This window comes from Argentina silus (assembly GCF_951799395.1).
Source record: "Argentina silus genome assembly, chromosome: 3".
NCBI classification, from domain to species: Eukaryota; Metazoa; Chordata; class Actinopteri; order Argentiniformes; family Argentinidae; genus Argentina; species Argentina silus.
In genome coordinates, this window is record NC_139657.1 from 14,386,158 (window position 1) to 14,405,002 (window position 18,845).

The window sequence follows — 18,845 nt, forward strand, 5'->3', positions numbered from 1 at the left end:
TGCTTTAGGGTTTTTAATAAGATGTCTTACCATCAGTATGCAGATTATAAATAATAAGAGTCCAAGGAAAAAAGATAAATGAATAAGTTACTCAGCAGTATTATGTTTTAATGCATAGTTCTAACCAAGTTAATCCAGTGTTAACTTCAGAACCAGAATGAACTTCAATGTAGCCTGAGGAATTGTCATGACACTGATGATAATTAATATAGCAATCTCCACAATGTTTCCCATTCCCCATGTTATCATTACTCAAGAGACATTCAAACATACATACAGCCATACAGACAATAATTGTATAGCCATGCCTCTGAGATTAGTTGACGTTTGGTGGCATCTAGTGGTGAAACTGTTGCCAACATAGTATTTAACATTTTTAGAATACTTTTCTTGAGCCTGCCTGTAGTGCCAGATGCACCTTTGGGACTATTCCATTGTCTCCAGGCTAACTCAATCAACAGTGTTTCAAATTATTTCTAATTCTATTTGAACCCAGGTCTGCTGTCAATATGCTGTACGACAATAGCTACAACCAGTACTATGCTGTACTACAATAGCTACAACCAGTAGTATGCTGTACTACAATAGCTACAACCAGTACTATGCTGTACTACAATAGCTACAACCAGTACTATGCTGTACTACAATAGCTACAACCAGTAATATGCTGTACTACAATAGCTACAACCAGTACTATGCTGTACTACAATAGCTACAACCCAACCAGTACTATGCTGTACTACAATAGCTACTATCAGAGTTTGTTCTTACCACCTTCTCCAGAGATCTCTTTGGCCAGCCCAATGCAGTTTCAAATGTTAGGAAATATAACATGAACCAACACTTTGGATATATAACACGACAAAAGAATTTATCAATTGTTTTATTTAATCATGCAATCCATGTCACATCAGCAGCCAGTTTTAGCCATACATCTCTCAAAGATTTGCTGTATATTAAGGCAGAAAAAAACATTGTGTACTGTATAGATGTATGTATGTATGTATGTATGTATGTATGTACGTATTTATGTATGTATGTACGTATTTATGTATGTATGTATGTACATATTGTTGTTTTTTCATAGGAAGTGCACAGGACATCATTTTTGTAAACACAGACCAAAGCAACCTTTCACCTCAATGTGAAAATCACAATACAAGTGGTTTCTTACAGCTATACAGCCTACTGCATTGATAACCCTAACCCTAACCCTAACCCTAACCCTAACCCTAACCCTAACCCTACTGCATTGCCTTGGGTAAAATATATGATTAAGTAATTGTATCTATATTGGCGGTCATCACATATATCAGAAATAAAGGTTAAACCACCTGTTTAATCCATCAACGTCTTATCAGCGCATTAAACAGAGCAGGCACATTGTCTGAATGATTCTGATAAAGCTTTACCATACTTCTATACAGTATGTAGCGTACATAAGCATGAATATAAGGCACTTGATAATAACTTATCAGCAGCTATGTAACAGTAATCCATACATTTATGAAAACAAAACACAAGTGTTTTAGGTACACAGGGTTTGTACACCTGTGTACAATATTATTACAATAAGCCCCTTTTATACTAATCATTAAACAAAACTAAAATGGGGCTTATTTTCTGATTTTCCCTCACATTCAAAAATGTAGGTATAACTACCGTAAGTCAGTGGTGTTACATATTTGACTACTGAGTTGAACTACCCCCTCTAGGGAATGGGATTTAACAGAAATTGGATTTACTGTCATCTAGCTGCTAATAAGAATGTAGGTATGGCTATTTGTACAACAAAACATGCAATAAGACCCTTTCATCTTTGGCCCCCCATCATGTCTCTACAGACGAATAAGCATGAACATTTTGGCAAAGTAACACAGTCATATGTCAAACACAAGATAAAAGAGAAAACTAATATAACACTGTTGGTTCATTATGCATTAGATACTGCTACATTTACAACCAGTACCGTCTCTCTCTACAGTATGTGTGGACTATGTGCTGCGCTTAGGACTCCTGACTGCTTGGGGGCCCAGAGTGAAAAAATTATAATTCCGGGATAAATGTACATGAGCAATTCACCTATTAAAAACAAACATTAGGCTCTCTTAAAAAACAACCTTTAGCCTTGCTTTTAATAGGCCAGCCCTTTATATTATTTTTATTCTATAATTTGTATTTATTTATTTAAATGTCTATATTGTAGGCCTATTATTCCTATGATGTCTTGTTGTTATTATTGCCATTTGACATTATTTTTGAGAAAAAAACAGCCACAGTTGTGGGTGTGTGTGTGTGTGTGGGGGGGGGGGGTTGTTGAGCCGGCACTGTTTACAGCATTCTGCATGTGTATAAAGAAGAGAATGCTGCTTCTTTGCCAGCAATGGAAATAAATGTGAATTGTGAGAAAACTTTCTCTTGATACCATTTCCGTATGATATAATTTCAATAATTCATATCAGCATTTTTGGACAGAAATGAACAGTAACAGTTCATACCATCTATATTTTCTTCAGTAACAACATTCTTAAGCACTGGTTGTGTTGTGTGTTGGTGAGAGAAGGCTGAATGTTTTGATATGCAGTAAAATGCCTCAGACACAGCAACTTCATCTTCAATCCTTCAACGCAGTTCATAGGCTACATCAATCAATACACTGGATAAAATACAATTATTTACCACAGAATCACTTAACTCTTGAAAGATATAGTTCACAGATTTCAACAGCAAGATTTTCAGTTAAGAGGGATATCTTTCAAAATGCAAGAACTCTTAAAAATACTATAGTTAGTATATTACTGTTTGTTGATATTATGGATGAGACAGTAACGATTATTCCACTGTGTTCATTGGAGTGAAAATAAAAGTACCGTCATCTGATATGCTTTAAAGGGATGATAATGATGATGTATCTCTTTTTGTCCGATGGTTTCCAGAGACAACCACCCATGCTGTGACACAAGATGCTGCAGTCTGTTTCTGTTATCTTTTTCAATTATCTCTGTCTCTCTCCGTCCGAGCATCCCATCATGCAGTCGGGCAGCGGCCAAATGTCTTTCCTTCATCATTTGGGCCATCATCCTAATATGTGGCTGCATTTGTCCTCAGTGGCCTCTAAGTGTATTCTCTCTACATGCAGTCCAGATGTGTGGATGAGACAACAAAGTATGGACAGGGGAGTGCTACTGGAGTCCTTTAGGGGAGTGTTGGGTCCAGATGGCAGGGGAACACAGATGCCTCCCCTTTGTGCCTCAGACATAGATCCCCTCTGGGTTTAAGCCAGAGGTCAGTGGGCTGTGCAGGACCCGAAGGTGACCAGGCATCGGGTGGGAGGACACTGGACGCTTCAGTGAGCCGGTGAGTGGAACTAAATCTGAAAAGAGAGATGAGAATAAGTTAGTTGTGGATATGCTACCTTCAATCCACTTTTCAGGACGCCAGGCCCTTATTGCTATATCTGTCCACATGGTGTCAGTGTTGAGCCATGCAGAATTCCACCCAGGGCAGTTAATTAATTGAATGCCCAAACATGAAGGCCCTTGCTGATTCAACACACATGTCCTGCTAGGTTATTAGAAGGACATGAACACTAAATCCATTACTTACTACATAATGGAAAACCATTAGCACGACGTCTAATAGAAAGAGCAACCCGGTCTTTGTTATGATGAAATGCTATGCACATGGTCATACATAGTCATAAAAAACAATTTGGAAGAGCAGTCTGGAAAAACTCTGTGGGGGGAGGTGGGATTTCGAGGTGCACTGCTGCGTACTGTAGGTGGATGTGGTGGAGATATTATTAAAGAGTCTGTTTTAATATATAAACCACAAGTGTTTTTACAGTCTCTAATACGGAACACATCAGACAATGTAGCTAGAATAAGGAAACTAAATGTAAGGTTTTTCCAAGACCACCTGGTGCATCTAGAATAGTTTGCTTTTGTCAGCCGCCATTCCATTCTGACAGCTCTCAGTGTTCTCTGTACTCTTAGCTCTGCCTGTTCTGTCTGCCAGCCTCCCCTTGGCAGGCAGGGTTACGGTCCACTGAGTCCATCACAGAAACTGCTGAGCATGAGATGGAGGGGGAAAGTGATGGAGGGAGAGAATGATGGACAGAGAGCTGAGGTGACTGAGGTGACTGAGGTGACTGAGTGACGCTGGCCCGGCCGTATCCAGGCAGTCGCTACTGTTGGCATGGAGACCATAAGTGCCACCGGAGGGGGTGGAACAAACATTCTCTCTCTCTCTCTCTCTCTCTCTCTCTCTCTCTCTCTCTCTCTCTCTCTCTCTCTCTCTCTCTCTCTCTCTCTCTCTCTCTCTCTCTCTCTCTCTCTCTCTCTCTCTCTCTCTCTCTCTCTCTCGCTGAGCTGAGTCATCCTCTCTCAGCAGGCTGAGAGACATCAGGTAGAAAGAATAACTCTGTATAAGAGCTTTGGTAGAACTGAGTGACTTGGGAAAGATGTTATGTTTTTATTTGAAAAACCCCCCAAAACAAAACAAGAACAGTCACATCACATGTCACTTGAATGGCTGTCAAGGCAAAACAATCATCCACTGACATGTCTCCTGTCCAGGAGTCAACGACAGGAGTCTATGTAATTAAGTTGTTGTGCCTGTCTTGGTGCAGAGTGGCATACCTTCACTCTGCTAGTGGATATGCTTAATTGACCCATCAGCAGTACATCACCTAAGCCCTGTCGAAGAATACAGTAGGTCTGTTCAAGTGTATTAGGGGTAGAATACCTATGCCCTTTAAAAATAGGCTGGTCAGTAATGCATTTTTCGGAGTAGAATACCTATGCACTGTCCGGTGAGGGTGCCCTCCTCGTCCTCACTAGGTTCGGCTGGCAGGACGGTGACCTTGGTGCCTGTCTGCTGGATGAACTGCTGCAGGTTGACCTGTCTCAGTTCCTTGGTCAGCTGCTCCAGCTCATGCTGCATGTCCTGATAGGGAAATACACGGAGGGAAGAATGGATCTGATCACCAGTATCACATATGTTGGCTATTGTGTGTGTGTGTGTGTGTGTGTCTCTGTGTGTGTGTGTCTCTATGTGTGTGTGTGTGTGTGTGTGTGTGTGTGTGTGTGTCTCTATGTGTGTGTGTGTGTGTGTGTGTGTGTGTGTGTGTGTCTCTATGTGTGTGTGTGTGTGTGTGTGTGTGTGTGTCTGTGTGTGTCTGTGTGTGTCTCACCTGCAATCTCTTCCCGCTCTGGCCCAGTGACCTATCCACAGCTCTGCAGCTGCTCTCCAACTGGACGGCCTGTCTCTCCTGGGACTTCAGCTCAGTCTTGGCCCTGAGCATCTGGGCCCGAGCCTCGGCCTCGCTGACCCGCTGGGTCTCCTGCCTCTCCCTCTGCAGCCTCTCCTCCTCCAGACCCGCCTCCACACCCTGACAGACAGGACAGTAATTAGTCTTATACCATCAAGAGGTGGCTATATATTTTACCAGCTTACAGTTTGAACAGTAACAGCTATAATACTAACAGCTATAACAGTGTGCAAACAATGTTCATCATCATAACACAAAGCTAATGCTCTAAGAGCTACACCAGAGAGGTTAGAGGTCACCCCATACCTGCACCAGGGCCATCCTCTCCCCCAGCTCCACCTCGCAGCCCTGTAGACGCCCGCGGAGCTCCTGCAGCCTATCCTCCAGCTGCCTCTCGCTCTCCAGCTCAATCTGCAGCTCGCTGGACCAGAACTCCTCCTCCTCCATCTCCACCTCGTTCTTCCGCAGACGTCTCTCAAGCCTCAGGATCTCCTCCATCAGTCCTCCTCCGCCATCCCCTCCTCCTCCTCCTCCACCTCCTCCACCCCCCCGACCCCCTCGTCCATCCCCGCATGTCTGCAGCTCAGTCTCGTAGGCCTCCAGCCTCTTCTCCAGCACCCCCAGAGTTTCTCTCTGCAGCCCAACCAGTCTGACTAGGTCTTCCATGCGACAGGCCCACATCCCTGGAGACACTGACCCAGCTGCTGCTGCAGCATGGTGATGGTTCCCACCGCTCCCCAGGAGGAGCCGGCGTTTGGCCTCCGCCTCCCCCACCCTCCCTCCACTCAGGATGTCCCGCAGGCCCCGGGGCCCGCCGGTGAAGGTGAGGGACTTGCGGCGTGGCTCACGGCGGCGGAGGGAGCGGTCGTTGGGGTGGCGGAGCTTGGCGAGGGGCGGGAGGCTTTGCCGGTGCAGGCCCCGTTCTGGGCCGCGGAGAGGCGGTCCCTCTGAGGGGGGTCGTTCAGTCAGGGAGGGGCCAGTGCGGTGCAGGATCAGCTGGACGTCGCCAGCGTACTGGCCCCAGGTGTTCAGTGAGGCCACGGGGCTCTCATGGGGGGCCAGGTGGCGCTCTGAGTCCCGCCATTTCTCAACCAGTGTGTATCTCCCAGTGCGCCCTGGGAAAAACATAGACGCATCACACATGACAATCATGTGAGCCCTTGTACTTATATACACAAATAATAATAACATATTTGACAGATACACACAATTTATGTTTGAATTGAATCCCATCTCTGTGTTGCAGTCCAAGCACACTAAGAGACAAACACTTTCTTGTGAAACCAATGCTGGTACTGTAAGTCCTGAGTTAAATTGAATACAAATCTTATCTTCAAGCATTAGTATATTTCCCTATAGAAATTAGGAGAGGCGGGAGGAGGAGGGGTTTCTGTGGTTCTGCTTTCCCTGCCTGGCGAGAGATGGATGAGTCAGACTTTCCCCTCCTTCTGCCCCACGCTTTGTGGGATGTGATGTCGATACAGTCTGCTCCCTCCACAGGAGGGAGGGGCGGGGGGATTCTGCTTCAAACTGGGGGGCTAAAAACAGCCTCTGACTAAGGCCATCTCTATCTCTCAGTAAACCACCGGGAGGTTCGTGCGTAGGCACGAGGGGAATTTGATTAGGCCTAGCTATATTAGCGACTAGCTGTTTGGTATTGGGCTAGCCTTGATTTTAATTGAAGTTTGATTGAACGTTGTATTATACAAGCAAGTGCTGCAATGCATGATAACAAACACTCAGTGTGTAAGCCTCTTCCCTGTTTCTGTCTTTCTGTACTTGAGCACTGTATAAGTAGTTATGAGAACCCACAGCCTGTTGACAAACAGCACTACAGTAAATAAAGTACACTGTATAATGTCCCTACATTTCAAAATATTAGTAGACAGCCCAAAACCCTTTTAGCCTAAACCCTGTGTCAAGTGTGAAAACAAGTTCCCTTTGATCACTCACCTATGGCCTGAGCCAGAGCGATGACCACTTCCTGGCAGGTGGTTGCCTCGGTGACCCCACAGACGACCCTCTGGACCCCGTCCACCCAGACCTTAAGCTCCATGCTAGCTGAGGTCAGGTGCGAGGGGGCCGGCTGCGGTGGGTTGGCCCCGTCATTCCTCAGAGCTCCAGCGGTGCAGGGCGGCAGCTGCAACCCCTCTGGCAGCCCACTTCACTGAGGAGAGGAGAGGAACAAAAGAACATAAGGCAAAACAGGAAGGACCGAGTCAGGAAGTGCATGCGCTATGGAGAGGACAGGCGTTCTTTGTTTGGTCGACTCTGGATCTGTTGAAGAACCGTGTCAACGGATTTCTTCCGTGGTAAAAATGCATAACAGTGGTCTGTTTAGTCTGTGAAGAGGCAGGTAGCGCATGTGTGGGAGATAGGTCCATTTATCATAAGCTATGGCCTGAAAACAATAGCAGACCCAAAAAATCTGTGATACTATTTTAGGGCCTGTTGAGGAAAAGGAGGGCGGTGCAAACAGTTGGGAATGAGCTGTCCAGCCAGGCATACTGGGACCAGCTGGCCATGACATTGTTTGTTTTTTCTCATATTTCCCATCTCTGTGAATAGGTACATGTCCTTATGGGGGCCAGGAAGCGTCTGCCAGCAGAGATGCTATGAGCCAAGTTCCTGCTTTTGTCAGTGAATCACAAGGAAATAGTGAGGAGAGATCAGGAAGATGGCGTCAGTGAAACGGAGGGGGAGAAGGCAGGAAAAGTGAGTGAAACAGAGAGGAGGGGAGAGCAGGAAGAGAGATCGTAAAAGAGGAATGGAGAGAGGAAAAGGAGAGCAGGATCTTGACTCCATTCCGAGGTTCTCATATTATGTCGCAGATGTGTGGCAACTTTTCAGAGATCCAAAGGAAAGTGAGACGTTATATTGTCCACATATATACACATAGAGCCCTTTAAGGCCACGAAGGAAATACGGAACAGATGTACACAATCTGTTAAAAAAGGAAAAGTGTATGTTTGTCTGGTGAGGCTGGTTCAGTTTGATGGATAACATATGGCGTGGACTATCATTGTTTTTTTGGGTATGCTTCATGTGTAAAAGATTCAAAATAGCTTCTTTGCTGTAGTGGTGCTATGAAAGACAAGGTTAAGACCAAATAATCGGTTCAATCTAGCAAATCAAGGACATGCACTACTGTACCAGCATTGTCACTAGCCCTCTTTTTTCTCATATTCATTTTGACTTTGATTCATTTCCCAAGCAAGCTTGTTTGATGATAATGAACAAGACTGCTTTTGTGTCCATGGCTGCTCTATGGAAAAGAAGCATGGCCTTGGTCTAGTCTGTCCAGCCCTGAAACACACAGTGCATCCTATATTCTTGCCACACAATGGAGTACAGAATAAAAGGTCAGTATGGAATTGCGAAAATCACATCAGATCACATTAGGACATCTATGGAAAAACCAGCCCGGCTTTTCAAGGAGAGTCTATTGAGAGAGAGTGCATGAATGGCCTCTGTCCAAAGCTGCAATGCCCCCTATGGGCTTGACCTTCACACTGCACTGCTGAAGTAAGAGATCCTTCTGCCCTCCCTTCACCCCCCCCCCCCCCCCCATATTCCCTCTCCACATTCTCAATGTCATCTACCATAGCCTCGGTTGTTGTACCGCCCTCCTGCAAAGTGCTTTGCAAGACACAGTGGAGGATGAGGAACACTAAACAGCACTGCAAGATAAAATCTGTTCAACTAAAACAGTACTGGAGGCCAAAGCTTGCCTTTGAGAGAACAATCCTTCTTTTAGGAGCCAGGCTGAGGGACGACGAATACACTATCTGTGTTTGCATGAATGTGTGCGTGCGTGAGTGAGTGAGTGAGTGAGTGAGTGAGTGAGTGAGTGAGTGAGTGAGTGAGTGAGTGAGTGAGTGAGTGTGTGTGTGTGTGTGTGTCACCTTGGTCTCTGGCCTAGCTGATGATCTCTCTATTCTTGGCATATTTACAGCTGGTTAGAAAGTGCTTTTGTCCTTCATCCAGATTGCCCTTAAATGGCAGCTAGCACTGAGGGATGGAGGGAAATGGGCTGCGAGTCTCACACAAAGGGGACTCTGGGAGATTTTTCTGCAGTGACCCGTAACTCTGTCACCATTTTGTTGAACCTTTGAGTGTGAAAAGAACAGAAGAGCCTGAATGGGTCCTGAAATACAGAACATACACTCACCGGCCACTTTATTAGGTACACCTTGCTAGTACCGTGTTGGACCCCCTTTTTGGTGAGCCTGTGCGAATTGTAGCCTCAGTTTCCTGTTCTTAGCTGACAGGAGTGGCACCCGGTGTGGTCTTCTGCTGCTGTAGCCCATCTGCTTCAAGGTTCGACGTGTTGTGCATTCAGAGATGGTGTTCTGCATACCTTGGTTGTAATGAGTGGTTATTTGACTTACTGTTGCCTTTCTATCATCTCAAACCAGTCTGGCCATTCTCCTCTGACCTCTGGCATCAACAAGACATTTTCTCTGTAAACCCTAGAGATGGTTGTGCGTGAAAATCCCAGTAGATCAGCAGTTTCTGAAATACTCAGACCAGCCCGTCTGGCACCAACAACCATGCCACGTTCAAAGTGACTTAAATCACCTTTCTTCCCCATTCTGATGGTTGGTTTGAACTTTAGCAGGTCGTCTTGACCATGTATGTGCATTGGGTTGCATTAGGTTTCTGCCATGTGATTGGCTGATTAGATATTTGCGTTACCGAGCAGTTGAACAGGTGTACCTAATAAAGTGGCCAGTGAGGGTACATGGCAAATAGGTCCAGGGGGATTGTTTGGGGTAACCTGAGGGCTTAACGGACACTTCCCCTCTCCATACGTACGGGCTATAAAGTCTGAGGTTTAAAGTAAAACTGGCAAACTGAAATGGGTCAAGGTTGTCAGAGAGAAAAAGTGTGGTTTTATAATGGTGCAAAAAAAACAAATCCCAGACAGAAAAACAACCTACAGTCATCTCTAAATACCATTTTGTAACACACATTGGAGGGCTGGGTATCATATGACTTAGGAAAGGGAGTTATTATTTAGGTGTTATAACCTTGGCATAGAGTAGTCATAACACAATTGACAGGAATACCAACAGCTCCTTTACAGAATGTATATACAAGTAAGTGATGGTGCCCAACAACACAGTGGTTAGTGCCAGCACTGTGGCACAGGGCATAGGGCCATCTCCAGCACTGCCAGTTCCTCTCCTTTGCCCTGCCCTGACACTGCCAGCCTGGGGAGATGCCCATTGCCTGATCCTGTGATGCTCCTACTCCTATGCCAGAGAGCATTCCGTGAGGGAGAGGGCTTAAATTCCAGAGCATTCCATTTCTGAACAGCTGAATTCTATATAAAGTCATCTCCCAACTTTAACATGACTCATGATGATTCAATGGTTTTCGCAAGGCCCCTGTTTCACAATTCATGTCATCATGTAAGTGAGGCTTGTGGTGCAGTCTGTGTTGACCAGTGTGAGCAGCAGCAGCAACAGCAGCAGCAATATGTCTGCTGAGATCCAGGCTGCTGGTTGAGCTGCTCCTGCTGTTATCAAGCCAAGGTCCGGCCGGCCTGCAGGAGCCCAGTGTATTGGCAGGGGCAGGACTTCCACTGACTGCTGCTGTAAACAACCCACCATATGTTCCTTTGGGTCCTCCTCCCACACACAGGGACCCTGCCAGCTAAAGTATGGTTGGTGTTCATTGACATAATGCCTATAATGACTAGATTGCTTAGCAAAAGGACATCCCATGTGCATTCTATGCATGAACGTGTATGTTATTCCTTATCATCTAGCCTACCTATAACTCTTAATGTATTTAGAGTGCTCATGACCAGATGTTAGACATGTGAAATGGTATGAATATCATGAATTTCCATTAACAAAAGGCCATTTGAGGAGAAAAAGGTGTATTCATTAGTCTGGGACAAACAGAAATATATGAAATGAACATTTTCTCTCATGAGAGAAACCCCTTGGGAAAGTGAAACCCCTTGGGAAACCACTGAACTGTGTTAAGGACAAAGCTCTATTCGAGCAGGAAAACAGTAATGCTCAGCAACTGCTCCCTCCATGAATAGACATTATTACCCCTCTGTTCCGCTGACCATTTACAGGCTATTGTGCAGCATGGGGAAACACAATTAAACAATTTGGTATGGGGAGAGGTCTTAAGGCACTGGATGTCTAAGAGTAGTGATTCAACACATAGACAGCTCAATACTAAATGTTATCCCCTAATGACTGCCTAACCCAGGGCCCCTCCCCTACAATCGGAGAAATAGTTTTTTTACAGAGTGTTTGGCGATAGGGGCTCTGGTGCTTAAATATCGCCTTGCCTATTTCCAAATGAACTTTAATTCAAATGGCACTTCCTGTCTGGCTACATGAAATTACTAGCAATTTATACACTCCAACGTAATTGGTTGCAGGCCTCTTGTGAAATGGATCTCTGTGCACAGCGAGAGACAGGCACTTTTTTACTGTGGTGGTGACTCTCTCTGAGCTGGCTGGGGAAAAAATCCCCCTGTTTGCCATGAAGTGCTGCTGCCCTCATACAACAGCACTGGGCAGTCTTAGGGCCCCAGGCGCCTTGTGGCTACAGCATACCATAACGCAAAACAGCCTGGTATGTGGAACCCCAGTGGTTGAGCACTGAGGGGCTTGGGGGGTGGGGAGGGGGCTAGAGAGGGGAGAGTTCCACAGCGCCCAGTGCCAGGCTGACCTGTATGCTATGCCCCCTGTCAAGTGTGGTTGTTCCAGAGCAAGCACAGGCTTTTGCCAGAGATGGGCCTTGATCCTGTACCGTGGAAACTGATAACATCCAGAGTGTGCATTCCTCACCGGTGAGAATGCAATGGGCCATGACACAGAGATAAGGAACCCATGGTTCCCTACATCCTCTGATCTCAGGGCTCTGTTAAACATGAATATACAATGATGCTGCTCAGTTAAAGGACAACCTCAGGTGACTGTACAATGAGATGTGTGTTGGCTGTAACAAGCATGCTTCCACTCTGTACTGTATCGCAGTATAAATTCATGTTTTGCTGAATTTTATTATCAAGATAAATCAAATAAGTCTGAGCTGAGTTCTGTCTACCATTTAGTTCAAACACATTCTAAAACAAATAAGGAGGAATGTCAGGAGAGCTGTGGTGGTGTAATCTCTAAAAGCGTCCCTCCTGCTCAATGCCAGCATCCTCTTTGGTCAAATCAGTTCCTCAATTACATTAGCCTCACTACAATGACAAGACCTACTGCCTTCAATAAAGATAATTACACACAAATGACTGATTAAAATGGATCTTTACAACATGCTCTGTTTGATCCTTGTGTGCACCATCATAGAGCAAAAGAGAAACACTCCACATACAATATTACAGGGTGAGTATAACTTTGTGATTACCTTGTTACTACCATCATCTTATTCTGTTTCCCAATACAATAAAAAGGTTGAGCGCATAACTACATTTACTGTACTAAATTAGTAGCCAATTACAGTGTAATTGCATATCATATTCTACTGATAATTACTCTGGTACTGGTACAAGGCATATGTAAACAGTGTAACCTGTATAAGTCCTTGTTGTTGGGCACCTGAAATACCACTATGATGAGTGGCCAAAAACCATAGGTCAGCACAGCATTGCAGCCAAGCATTAAGAATTTAGGCTACTACCCTTCCAATCCAAAGATCTGAGGAGTTTGAAAAACGCCCCTCACATGGGATTAAAACCTCCTTCAGTCACGCCACAGTTGCCTCAGCTCCTGTAAGCTTTCCATAAGGAGCTTCTGACTGGAGCCTAACTCTAGCTGGATGTTATATTAGACTCCAGAGTGGGCTGCCTCCCCCCAGTCGGGAGGTCAGCACTGGCAGGGTCCCGAACATCTGGACGGCACGTTTAGCTAGCAATAAGGCCGCCTTTGTTCTCCTGCCATGCTCCCTATTCATGGGCCAGCTTTGAAGTGCCAGCCTGCAGTAGAGCAGGGCCACAGCAGCACCACTGATTGGGGCAGCAGACCGGGCTTCTGGCCACAGGTTTGGACATGACATTAGTTTGTGCATCCTCTGGCAGGCAGGCAGTCAGTCAGTTAGTCCCATCATCTCATTTAGAGCAGTAATTGAAAACATGCTTTACCACAGCTGTGGGATTACCACACCTTCTCAATTGAAGAAAAGGGGATCCAGGTTTTTACACTTTTATAGGTGTTGTCAGGATGCAGGATGCATTCCCAAACAACTAAAGCAACTAGCAACTAAATCTAGCCTAATCATAATTTTACTCTTAAAAATATATACTCAGATGCTGAGGGCACATTGGTAAAGAAATTGGCAATATTCTGCAATCATAGTAAATCCCTCTACAGGTAGTTTCTGTCTCACATGACAAGGGAAGTGGAAATCTAAACTTATCAACTTCAGCTTCAGAGTCCATTGCCTATTATGCCTATATATAACCTATTATATTATGTTCTAAGAAGAATTAGGATTTGAATACACGATCAAAAGCAAATAAGTATGGAATAAAAAATAGAAAAATAACAGCTACATGTTTAACAAACATCATGAGACATTATAGTTTAATTATTACCAACGATTTATCAATAATAGCCTAAATATGTAATAGATGAATCGTTACGTTAATGCACCTATTCTCAGGTGTGAAATCCAAACCGTGCCTATCTTATTGATGTAAGAGAGACCAAGCTAGATAAAAAAAAATGTCAGCCTAGTTGCTCTAAAAACATTCGTCTCTTGTTTTGAAAGTGTAATGTTATACTACACTGATCGCGATTTTGTATGGGAGCTGTCCCACTATGCAGTCTGATAATAATGTCCGTTCCCGTTACCCCTGCCCGTGCGATCACAGATTACTATAGCCTTAGCCTACATCTGGGATACATTATTGCAGTAACATTGTAACATTGTAGTGGGAAAACTACAAACACTATCTTACCTTCGTTTTGTAGATGCCGATTGAACAACAGTCCAGCTCACTGTTCTCTATCCGGACTGAAGTTTAAGAAAAATATATGCTGTGGTGGCATGGAATCTGCGAATGTGTCATTTTCTCAGCGCAACCCAATAAATCACTTCAACGAACTGCGACAAAGTAACGGCAAAGAGAAAACTGCATCAAGAGGAAATTAGCTGCGTTGAGCCCGTTGTCTGAAAGTTTCTCGCTGCGCTGTCTATGCGCTAGTCCTTGCGGTCTGACCAATAAAGCTGCGGAAAATTACCCTCTCCCCATTTCATTACTCTTGCTAGTAAATACGTTGCATCGGAACTGGGACACCGCAAGGCATTGTGGACTATTTTAAAGCTGCAATGCACTTTGTAGACGAAGAATACCTACCTAGAGGAGTTGGGGTTCTGAAGTAGGCCTGCTCATAGACGGTCTGGTGTATGTGAACCATATGGTGACCACTAGGTCTTGGAAAAAGTGGTTAACTAGTGCGTAAATTGGTTGTTTTTGAAAACACTTGGCTACTAACACTAATCAAGATGCATTATTATACAATGCAATGATTTATAACAGATTTATAACAGAGCCTTTTGCTATGCTTAGTGACAACAGGCATTCCAAATGTTTATTATTATTAATGTGACTACTTAATACAAATTATTTACATTTACAAGAACAAGTATACACACATCTTCATTCTGCATTAACTTTATTAATGTTTTCATACTTCTGTCTGGGAACATCTGGTTTTATTGACCCAGATTAGGCTACTCCTGGAATTCGCTTTTATAAGACTACAGTTAAAGATAATGTGTTAAGATTATTCCTGTGTAAAGTTTAATCTTAATATTAAAAGCTTGAATCATAGTCAACAGGTATACAGTGGGCTTACCTGGTGTTCAGGATATCACATGTCTAGGTATTGACTAAATGTACCTGAATCAAACCTACCCCTTGATTAGCTGCTCTGCTCCTGAAACTGGCTATTGGTGCTTCAGTATTACAGGTCAATCAAATCACTGATTGATTCACCATTATAAATACGACCTACATCTCAAGAGCTTAGAACTATAAAGTTATATCTGTGTGAAGTATAGTTCTGAGATATTGAGCATCAAAGATTTCACATCTCAGAACTTAGTTAGTAAATAGTATATTCCACTCTTATAGCCTAGCTCATTAACTCCATCACCCTAATGGGAACTTTAAATGCAGAATATCACAATCCTGGGACAGTTGAAATTGGGAACTTTTAGGGGGGTACAAGTGTAGATAGAACCTTATAGTTCTGAAAATTCTATTTCAGTTCAGTTTCATAAGGTTCTATCTGACACTAGATGAGCACATTTCTGTTTTGATAGAAAATGATTGACACTTTAGTTGATTGCGGAAGAGAATATGCTTATTTTGTACAGATAATCTTATAACATTGTAAAATATATAGATTTATATATATTTATGTTAATTACAATTGTATGCAATAACACCTATGCCAAGCTGTACGCTAGGTGAGTGAAGGAAACAACAAATGTGCATGACTGACTTTTCTGGATCAATAGATGACTTACTAGTTATCAAAAGCATGAGGTAGAGTTATACATACCATTTAGCTGACGCTTTTATCCAAAGCAACTTACATTGCAGTGAGTGCACACATCTTTCAGTATATATGGTCCCAGCGGGAATTAAACTCACAACCTTAGCATTGTTAACACCATGCTCTACCAACTGAGCCACAGAGGACCACCAGTTATGATTTGAGTGAGCTACCCCTTTAGTGAAGGTGTACCAGCACCTACTGTGATTAGCTCCATAGGAATTAATGGGAGCAATCGAAGCCTATAAGTTCTATCTGCAGAGAGTATCATATTGAGACAATTTTTTCAGACCTCCAAGAAACAAATGTTGTTCTTTTTGAAAATGCGGAGGAGGAAAATCAAGGCGAAATCAGTCAGTGCAGTCCCTCTTTAAAGCTACTTTTTCAACTGCCCAAAAAAACAACTTAAATGTGATTTCCTCATTTAAAATGTCAAAATGTCAGATAGAACCGTATAGTTCTAAGGTCTTGATCTTGCAGTGAACTTCTTCTGAGGTCTGCTTACACATTTGAGTGGAAACATTTCTTGGGAGCTCTGGTGGTGTACAGTATAGGATAATCTTATCTTCAAAGATATACTCTGAAGTTCAGCTAATGGACAGGATTTTTCCCACACCGATGTGTACGTTTGTGATGATAGGCCAAGGTGCCAGTAAGATATAGGGTTGTGCAACCCTTTAAAGAGTAAATAAAGCTTGTTGAAATGTTACAACATTGTATATCATTTCTCTTGTTTATATGCTAATTTGAAAAATGTATGGATCAGATTTATGCATACCTCATATTCAGGAAGTTAATTAAAGGGACACTTCATCACTTTTTAACCTCATGTTCATTATCTCCAGCACCATGCTAGTGTCTATTATGTGAAAACAGCAATTTTCTATGTTCCGTTGTTAAAAAGATGAGGAAAAAAAGTCCTAAGAAAATGACCCCCTATGATGTCATTGGGTTAGTTTAAGGGTGTGTTCAGAATTAACTATTTGTTTTGAATTGAGTGTTGTTTGTTTCGTTTGTGAGTAGTCTGAACATTTTGCACAACAAACAAAACAAAACAAAACAAACTCTGTCCACCTGAAGAGTTTGTCTTAACTCTTTTGCCACTGAGCCAGGCACGGTTCGATTTGATCCTGCTAGTTGTGAACAGACAATGGACTCAGTTTGTTTCCTTGTAATAAACGAATGGATGCTTTACCTAGCAACAGCGATCCACTCCGCTGTCACTCATAAACTCAGCCAGAAACAAAGGTATGGAGAGGTATGGACCGGATTTATTGTTAGCATTTGTCTCATAAGAATTATCTGTAAAAGCTAGATAGAAGGATAGCCTCTTTGAAGTAGTAGCTAAACTTACTGTTCTGAAACCCCACCGTAGCAACTGAAGCCTATGCTCCAAGCTTGTAGGAGGGAAGGACCCACTGAACATTCCAAAATGCACCAAGTACACTTCATAAATCTGAACAATCACATATTTTCAAACAAATCTAAACAAACCAAACCGAACAGTTGGAATACAGCCAAGAAAAAAATCATTAAGAAGGAATGCTACATAGTTTTATTCATCCTATACTGAATTATATTATGTATTCCATCTTCCTTTTCAAATTAGAGAAAACATGTAGTGAATTTGAAATAGCATTTAATTGCAACCCCCGATGAAAGGACAATTAAGAGGATAAGAGCAATGAGAATGTCCTCTAACCACATTATTGCTTTCATAACACTAGAATTTGCACTAGTAACAAAAGTATATAGTTTGGGCTGGAGCTTGGGTTGAACTGGAGTTACAGTTAAGGTTGGAGTTAGGATTAGGGCCAGAGCTAAGGTTTGGGCTGGAAATAAGGTTAGGGCTGGTTGGAAATGTAATTTGAATGAAGTGATCTGTAGCCGAATGAAGGTATACAACATTAACCTGGGCTACTTGGCATAACACAGTTAGTTCAAGGCCAGGAATGGTTATCAATCAATTCATTCAAAAAGGACAGCTGTCGGCATGTTGGGCTTATCTTAGCCTATGATTAGTTGGCTACTTTAATAAAAGTGTATTAACTCATTAAACAAGCAAAGATTTACTGAGGGAATATAGGAGTAGGTTTGGGAAATAAAACTTGGTTCCTACACTGCCACGCACCTCCATTCATAAGCTGTTTTTTGTTCTCCCAAAAGACAAACCCGAGCTGTAGCATAGTAGTATGCTTAAAGGGTTAGTTCAATATTTTTCAAATTATAGTCAGATGGCTCCTTACCATATAGTCTATGGGCCAGGAAAAGAAAAGTGAAACATTTCTGGCCAAATCAACTCAAAGTAACTTCCAACAAAGTCAGAGAGTTCATTTGAGGTGATTGTGGCCACAAATGTTGAAAATACAATCTGACTATATGTTTAAAAATATTTAACTAACCCGTTAACCCTTTTTCTATCAGAAACCTTATACTGCATAATATTTAGAATCACCACATTTCTCACAGGGAAGGTCACGTGTATAAGTGCAATAATCAAGATTTAGAGAATCAACAGATCACACAATGATCTCTATCAGCACAATGAACCTTTATTTATTGTGTGTAAAAAACAGTGATTTATTCAGCCTCATGTAGAATAATAATAATGAAAATATCAATAGCGACCATAAATAACACAGCTAAATATTGCCAAATTGATATATTGATAAAAAAAAAGTGCACTTTTGATTTCTTGGTCAAAACAATATAGCCCTCTTGTACACTGCACTCCACTCTGTCAGCACGTTCGTTAAACCTTAAACATATCGTTCCGCCAAGACTCGTTAATGGTACGCAGCAGGTGAAATTAAACCGTGATCACTGCTGAGCAGGTGCATCAAATTAAAGCTGCTTTAAACCAACACAACTTGACGTTGTAATTGAGTTTAAATTGAACATTCCAGGACACACTGCATGGATAATAAACTGGCGAAGTTGCGGCATTTTCCATACGTTGGAAGAGGCCCAGCAGGTCTGCTTAGAAATAGAAGTTTTCTTGAGTTCCCAATGTATTGTTTTTAACT

The 18,845-nt window shown here is 42.9% G+C and overlaps 1 protein-coding gene across 1 annotated transcript; it reads right to left on the reverse strand.

The window, feature by feature from the left end:
• Positions 1–869: 869 nt before the first annotated feature.
• Positions 870–14,499, reverse strand: rassf8a (Ras association domain family member 8a). The gene is made up of 6 exons (XM_083666966.1): positions 14,214–14,499; positions 7,226–7,439; positions 5,579–6,387; positions 5,195–5,392; positions 4,800–4,947; positions 870–3,373 (listed from the first exon to the last, which is right to left on the reverse strand). Exons 2-6 carry the CDS (start codon positions 7,326–7,328, stop codon positions 3,252–3,254), a joined length of 1,380 nt encoding a protein of 459 aa, XP_083523092.1. The 5' UTR covers positions 7,329–7,439; positions 14,214–14,499; the 3' UTR covers positions 870–3,251.
• Positions 14,500–18,845: the final 4,346 nt, after the last annotated feature.